The sequence below is a fragment of the Eleutherodactylus coqui genome, chromosome 13, assembly GCF_035609145.1.
Source record: "Eleutherodactylus coqui strain aEleCoq1 chromosome 13, aEleCoq1.hap1, whole genome shotgun sequence".
In the NCBI taxonomy this organism is placed as follows: domain Eukaryota; kingdom Metazoa; phylum Chordata; class Amphibia; order Anura; family Eleutherodactylidae; genus Eleutherodactylus; species Eleutherodactylus coqui.
In genome coordinates this window covers 89,330,334-89,338,558 of record NC_089849.1, presented here as the reverse complement: position 1 = coordinate 89,338,558, position 8,225 = coordinate 89,330,334, and the positions used below count along the sequence as shown (strand labels likewise).

The 8,225-nt window shown below is 46.3% G+C and overlaps 1 protein-coding gene across 1 annotated transcript; it reads left to right on the top strand.

The window, feature by feature from the left end:
* Positions 1–6,712: 6,712 nt before the first annotated feature.
* LOC136588783 (urotensin-2 receptor-like) lies at positions 6,713–8,008 on the top strand. The gene has a single exon (XM_066588239.1). The coding sequence runs from the start codon at positions 6,771–6,773 to the stop codon at positions 7,848–7,850; it is 1,080 nt and encodes a 359-aa protein (XP_066444336.1). The 5' UTR covers positions 6,713–6,770; the 3' UTR covers positions 7,851–8,008.
* Positions 8,009–8,225: the final 217 nt, after the last annotated feature.

Here is an 8,225-nt window from a genome sequence, read left to right as displayed (position 1 = left end):
GTCCCCGGTGTTCCGGGGCCCGAAGTCCCCCTCTGCGCATGCACGTCCGATGATTGACATCGGGCGCGTGCACAGAGGGGCTCGAGCCCCGGGAAATTCAAAATCCCTCTGCTCCTGGCTGCCATGTGTAGCCAGGAGCAGAGGGATGTCACTGGGGACATGATCACTGTCATCCAATGGATGACAGTGATCATGTAAAGTTAAAAAAAAGTGTAAAAAAAAGTATAAAAAAGTTTTTTAAAGTTTTTAAAAAGCGTACATTTCATCTCAGGATTAGAGATGAGCGAGCGTACTCGTCCGAGCTTGATACTCGTTCGAATATTAGGGTGTTCGAGATGCTCGTTACTCGAAACGAGTACCACGCGATGTTCGAGTTACTTTCACTTTCATCTCTGAGACGTTAGCGCGCTTTTCTGGCCAATAGAAAGACAGGGAAGGCATTACAACTTCCCCCTGCGACGTTCAAGCCCTATACCACCCCCCTGCAGTGAGTGGCTGGCAAGATCAGGTGTCACCCAAGTATATAAATCGGCCCCTCCCGCGGCTCGCCACAGATGCGTTCTGACATAGAGGAGGGAAAGTGCTGTTGATGCCGGAGCTGCTATAGGGAGAGTGTTAGGAGTGATTTTAGGCTTCAAGAACCCCAACGGTCCTTCTTAGGCCATAGAAATCGCAGATCGCACCTATCTGCGATCTGCGATTCCTGTTCTCTTCTCTATATGCGCTCAATGGGGGCGGCGGCAGCAGCACCGACCCCATTGAGAACATATAGAAGACAAATCATTCTTCTCTGCCACAGCTGTAACAGCTGTGGCAGAGAAGAACGATGTTTGCCCATTGAATTCAATGGAGCCGGCAATACAGCAGGTTCCACTGAAAGCAATGGGCTGCCGGCGTGCGCGGGATGAATTGTCGGGAAGGGCTTAAATATATATATAAGCCCTTCCCTGCAATTCATCCAGAAATGTGTTAAAATAAAAAAAAAAAAAATATATATATATATATATATATATATATATATACTATTACTTACCTTGTCCCGGCAGACGGAGTTCAGCCGCGGCGGCCGGCAGTGGGTGTGAAGGGGGTGTGAGTCAGACTCGGCGCTGAGCCAATCAGGGGGCAGGTCTGACTCACACCCCCTTCACACCCACTGTAGGCCGGCCCCGCGCTGAACTCCGTCTGCCGGAACAAGGTAAGTATATACCGTATATACTGGCGTATAAGACGACTTTTGAACCCCGAAAAATCTGCTCTGAAGTCGGGGGTCGCCTTATACGCCGGTAATACAAAAAAAAAGAAAGTGTCAAAATAAAAATCATTACTCACCTCCCCCGGCGTTCTGCAGCGCTGCTGCAGGCTGTCGCTCCCTCCTGGTCCCTGGCAGAGCATTGCTTTCTGGATGCAGGGCTTGAAATCCCCGCCTCCAGAAAGCTACTGTGATTAGCTAACACACGCCGTCAGCCAATCACAGCCATTCAATGACATCATTGTCATTGGCTGTGATTGGCTGAAGGCACGTGTGTTTTCTGGAGGCGGGGATTTCAAGCCCTGCGTCCAGAAAGCAATGCTCTGCCGGGGACCAGGAGGGAGCGACATCCTGCAGCAGTGCCGCAGAACGCCGGGGGAAGTGAGTAATGATTTCTATTTTTTGCTCTGCTGTATTGCCGGCGTATAAGGTGACAGTTTGGGGGTCGTCTTATACGCCCCGTCGCCTTATACGCCGGTATACACGGTATATTTTTTTATTTTTACACATTTCTGGATGAATTGCAGGGAAGGGCTTCTATATTTAAGCCCTTCCCGACAATTCATCCCGCGCACGCCGGCAGCCCATTGCTTTCAGTGGAACCTGCTGTATTGCTGGCTCCATTGAATTCAATGGGCTAACATCGTTCTTCTCTTCCACAGCTGTTACAGCTATGGCAGAGGAGAACGATCTTTATGCTGACAGTGCGGGGGGGGGCACTCTTGCCGCTATTGGGGCTTAATACTGGGACCTGGGAACTTGAGATGCAGCCCAACATGTAGCCCCTCGCCTGCCCTATCCGTTACTGTGTCGTTCCCATCACTTTCTTGAATTGCCCCGATTTTCACAAATGAAAACCTTAGCGAGCATCGGCGATATACAAAAATGCTCGAGTCGCCCATTGACTTCAATGGGGTTCGTTATTCGAAACGAACCCTCGAGCATCGCGAAAATTTCCTCCCGAGTAACGAGCACCCGAGCATTTTGGTGCTCGCTCATCTCTACTCAGGATGAAAGTACGTACTTAAGGCCCCCAGATTTATCCGCGGACCTTACCCCAGCTTCTGCGCACACGCCCGTCGCCAAAATGGCGGACGCATGCGGAAAAGCTGTGGATTGCCAGAATAATTGAAATTCTCCCTGAGCCTGGAGATTTCACGGTGCGCCGCGGTGAGCAGTTCCCGATCACGTGTTCGCCGTTATACAATGGATAATGGCGATCACATAAAAGTTTTTTTTTTAAATTGAAGTTTCGTCTCCCCTCACCGATGCGATCGGTGAGAGGAGATGAAACTTTTTACCGGAGGCCTCCGTATTTGCACCCCGACGCGATCCTCATCCGTGAACTTACCCGGATTCTGCACATGCGACCGCTGGGAAAACACCGGACACATGCGCAGGAGTCGGGGAGCCCAGGAAGCTTAAAATCTCCTTGCTCTCGGCAACCAACGGTCGCCGAGAACCTGGAGCAGTGACGGGTGGCCTCGTTGAGCTGTCCCCGGTCACGTAATAAAAAAGAAGCGCTCTAACATTGGCCGGTCACACATGACTGGATAGGAAGTACGGATTCCGCATGCGTCTGATCCGTGCTAATACGCAGATCAATCGCATTGGATTACACAATTCCGCTCACATTAGCGGGTCGGAATTGTGTAATCCACTTGCAGAAAACAGAACGCACCAGGTTCTATTTTACCGCGGATATACGCAGCATAGAGCCTACGTTGTGTACGGGCGGCGGGTAACTACATCATCGCTAAGCGACGGTGCGGGAAATACAAACAAAAAAAAGGTGTACTGCGCATGACCGCCCGTGTAAGTACGCAGTTATGCGCAGTACATTACGCGGCCGTATGCAGGGTCACAGCCGGGCTCACAGCTGGGATCCGCTGCGGGCCTCCGCAAGTAGAGTCCACCTATGGTTGCGTGAGCCCGGCGTTATTCAGACCGCTACCTGTAATACGTACTGTATTTTACAAGAAGCCCCGGGAACGCTCGCCTTCATGCAGTTCCAGGAGCAGCTTGTTGAGCGCCTTCTATGTGAGACCGCCGCACCTCATCAAGCTTACGGAGACTCACGAAACGCCACTTTTTACACCCCATACCCGCCACTATGGTCACGAAATACCCCCAAAAAGCATGAGAGGAGGGGGGATACACTGTTTTATTGCCCCATGGGCCCATTCCAACCAGCCTCTGTAATTACCCCTGTCTTCGGAATTACCACACAGTTCACATTATTACTTTTATCTAAGATTTGCGAACGCCAAAAAGGGCGTGGAGTGTGTGTGGGGGGGGGATTTGAGGGAGTCTATTTTTATTCCGTACAAATAAGCAATGGGGCCTGGGATTTATTCAGTTGTGCCCTGAAATCCAACGGGTGTTCCTTCCTTTATAGGCCTTGCCATGGGTCCTGTAAGTAAATTAGGGCCACAATGGGTATGTTTCTGAACTCGGGACAAACGGGGGTATCCATTTGGCGGTGAATGTCTTCATTCCTATGTACACTGTACAAAAAAACTGTTTTTAAATTTTAATTGCCAAAAAAATTGAAAATCGTAACTTCTTCTTTCTGCTTTGCTTAGATTCATTCAAATACTGTGGGGTCAAAATACGCAGTATCCCCCTAGATGAATTTGTTAAGGGGTCTAGTTTTCAAAATGGGGTCATTTGAGGGGGTTCTTTATAGTTTTGGCCGCTCAATGGCTCTATAAGTGGGCAATGGGGCCTGGAATTTATTCAGTTGTACCCTGAAATCCAACGGGTATTCCTTTCATTGTAGGCCTAGCCATGTGTCTTGTAAGTCTATTAGGGTCACAATGGGTATGTTTCTGAACACGGGACAAACAGGGGTATTCATTTTGGGGTGAAAGTGTTCATTTATATGTGTGCTGTGCAAAAAAAACCTGTTTTAAATTGACGCAATAGCCCAAAAAATGAAAACCGTAATTTTTTCTTACTGCTTCGCTTAGATCTATTCAAAAACTGTGGGGTCAAAATACACAATACACCCCCCGATAAATTCGTTAAGGAGTCTAGTTTTCAAAATGGGGTTATTTGTGCGGGTTCTATATGGTTTTGGGCACTCAAGAACTCTACAAGTGGGCAATGGGGCCTAAAAGGACTTCAAGCAAAATCTACTGTATGTTCTGAAAGCCACTGACTACTCCTTTCTTTTTGGGCCCTGTTGTGCATCCAGAAATAAGATTAGGGCCACAATGGGTATGTCTCTGAACACGGGACAAACAGGGGTATCCATTTTTGGGTGCAAGTCTTCATTCATATGTGTGCTGTACAAAAAAAGCTGTTTTTAAAATGACAGAATTGCCAAAAAAAATGAAAATCACAATTTTTTCCTTTTGCTTGGCTTGAATTCATTCAAAAACTTTGGGGTCAAAATATGCAGTACACCCCTAGATAAATTCCTTAAGGGGTCTAGTTTTCAAAATGGGGTCATTTGTGGGGGTTTTCTATGGTTTTGGGCGCTCAAGAACTTTACATCTGTGCCATGGGGCCAAAAGGACTTCAAGCAAAATTTCTGTTTTGAAAGACACCGACTACTCCTTTCATTTTGGGCCCCGTTGTGGACTCAGATATAACATTAGGGCCACAATGGGTATATTTCTGAACACGTGAGAAACAGGGGTATCCATTTTGTGGTGTAAATCCTCATTTTCATGTAAACTATAGGAAAAAATATGTCTTTAAAATGATAGATTTGCAAAAATATGAAATTTTACTTTTTCTCCTCTAAATTGAATTAATTCCTGAAAAAAAACTGTGGGGTCAAAATACTCATGACACCCCTCAGTCAATACACTAAGGGGTGTAGTTTTTAAAATGGGGTCATTTGTGGGGGTATCTATTATTCTGACACTCATGAGCCTTTCCAATCTTGGCTTGGTGTAGGAAAACAAAGTGTTCCTTAAAATGCTAAAAAGTTATGTTAAATTTGTACGTCTCCTAAATGGTTAAAAAAAAAAAGTTTTTCCAATGTGCGCCCAAAATAAAGTAAACAGATGGAAATATTTATCTTAGCAAAAATTTCTACATTATGTTTGCACATATTTAAGATATTGCAGTTGGAAATGTGAGAAAATGACGATTTTTTCAAAATTTTCCCAATTTTGGCGCTTTTAATAAATAAACACAAATTCTATCGGTCTAATTTTTGCGCCTAAATGAAGTACAACATGTGGCGAAAAAACAATGTCAGAATCGCTTGGATATGCAAAACCTTTCTGGTGTTTTTCCATGTTAAAGTGACACATGTCAGATTTGCAAAATTTGGCCTGGTCATTAAGGCACAAACAGGCTTGGTCACTAAGGGGTTAAATTCACCCTGACCCAAACTGACTCTGAGCATGAGAGCTGGCCTCAAAGGGGGAAGATCAGAATAAGGGGTGATTTCAAAGGGTTAAATAGCCAGAACCACTTTGGGTCAGTCTGAACGTCACTGTATGTGATGCGAGGCACCACCCTCTGTATGCTGACAGCATCACATCTGTGGCTCAAGCTCATTTAACCCTTTGAAAACCTCTGTTACATTTTTAAAATCAGGAAATATGACCATCTGCCAATGTTGACGGCAGGTTTTATGCACAGAACCACTGGGGGCCAGGATGAAGTGAATTGCATGTTTCTGCAGAGCACCACCCTCCGTCTGTTGGCAGCGTGAGATTGGCGCTTCAAACTCACTTAACCCTTAGAAAACACCTCTTATTAGAATCAGTAAAAAGTGTCCATCTGCCCACTGTAATGCCAGCTTTTTATTGCCACTTTGAGTCAGGATGAACTCAATTGTATTTAATGCGAGGCATCACCCTCTGCATGGTTACAGTGGCCCAAAGTCGTTTAACCCTTTGGAAAACACCTGTTAAGCATTCAGATAAGTAAAAAGGCTCCATCTGCCCACTTTGATGCCAGCTTTAATGCTCAGAGGCAATTTGGGCCAGGCTGAATTCAACTGTATTAAATGCGAGGCATCACCCTCTGTATGGTGACAATGGCCCAATGACGTTTAACCCTTTGGAAAACACCTTCTAAGTAATCAGATGAGTAAAAAGTGTCCATCTGCCCATTTTGATGCCAGCTTTTATGCTTAGAGGCAATTTGGACGAGGCTGAATTCAGTTTTATTTGATGTGAGGCATCGCCCTCTTTGTGATATCAGTGACTAAAACTTGTTTAACCCTTAAAATCACATTCCAGAGTGTCCACTGCGGTGTCACTTTTGTGCAAGTTATTCCTGTTCTTGAATATTCATCTCACCGCAGTGTGACTTATTATACAAAAAAGCCCTCGTCATTAATGGAATAGTAAACGCAAAAATCCATGTTTATGAATGAGCAGCCAGTGATTAAGCGTCCAGCATCATACGGAGAAGACAGTGAGGAGAGCGGTGCTGTCGTCACCACCTCCCTCTCCCCTCCCTCCTGCTCGCTCTCCTTTGCAGTTTCTGAGAGACCTCAGTCTTCTCCACAAGACGGTCCCTTCCCCGGGCCGGCTGCACTGACACTCGAATGGAGCCCAACTCTTCCGGCCCGGGGAATTTTTCCACCCTTCGGGGCTACAGCACGGATGAATTAATTATTACGGCAACCTTCGGCACCATCCTGTCTCTGATGTATGTGGCGGGAATGGCAGGGAATGTGTACACGTTGGTGGTCATGTGTCAATCCATGAGGTATGCTGCATCTATGTACATCTCCATCATTAACCTGGCCCTGGCCGACCTCCTCTACCTGTCAAGCATCCCATTCATTCTCTGTACCTCTTTGGTCAAAGACTGGTACTTTGGGGACATTGGGTGCCGGATATTGCTTAGTTTGGACCTTCTCACCATGCACGCCAGTATATTTACCCTCACAGTCATGTGTACTGAGAGGTACATGGCGGTGACCAAACCTCTAAACACGGTCAGAAGGTCGAAGGGCTATCGAAAGTCCATGGCCATTGCTGTGTGGGTGCTGTCACTTTTTCTCACCATGCCAATGATGATCATGATGACCCTAAGAGAAGGTGTGGGAAGAGGGGATAAAAGAATGTGCGCCCCAACTTGGAGCGAGGATGCCTACAGAACTTACTTGACGGTACTGTTCAGCACCAGCGTCATGGCACCAGGCATAATCATTGGGTACCTGTACACCAGGCTGGCCAGGACTTATCTGGAGTCCCAGAGGAACCCCATCAAAAAGAAAGACAATAAGAGGTCCCCAAAACAGAAGGTACTAATTATGATCTTCAGCATCGTCCTCGTCTTCTGGGCTTGCTTCTTGCCTTTCTGGATCTGGCAGCTAATACGACTTTACGACATGTCCCCCCCTCTCTCCTCTCAAGTCCAAAAGTGCATTAACTACCTGGTCACCTGCTTGACTTACAGCAACAGCTGCATTAACCCTTTCTTGTACACCCTTCTCACCAAAAACTACAGGGAATATCTGAAGAACCGAAACAAGAAGTTCTACAAGTTCACCTCCTCCTTCAAGAAAAGAGGGTCCAGCCTACAGTGTTCTTCCTGGGGTCGCTCAATGTCCTCCAGCAACCACTATGACTATATGTCAGAGTCTATAGGCATGACGTGTGTCAGGGACATCAAGTGAGAGACACCAGTGTCAGGCTCACTGCAGAAAACCTTTGACTCTGGTAAGTGACAGCAGGAGAGCCCGAGCTGTTCCAAGATCACTTAACCTCTTCTGTGCCTGCTCCCTGCACATAGTCACATATCCTTTGATGGGATTGATGCTCTGCAATAAACAGTGCGAGGTGACTAACAAAATGGGTTATTTCTGTGTAATCCTTACATTGACTTTCAAGGTCTGAGGCAAATTAGAATTCTTGCACTTGCAGAAATCAGCATACAAAATAATGGCTACTGTCCCTTTAAGAGAGTAGCTAGCCCATAATAATGGGAGCCTAAGCTGTAGTAAGTCTTGCCTATCATTCAATAAGATGTGACCTTCATCCTATCACACTGC

What these genes read in the sequence shown, in the direction of transcription:
- LOC136588783 (XM_066588239.1), top strand. Translation starts at nt 6,771, where the DNA reads ATGGAGCCCAACTCTTCCGGCCCGGGGAATTTTTCCACCCTTCGGGGC.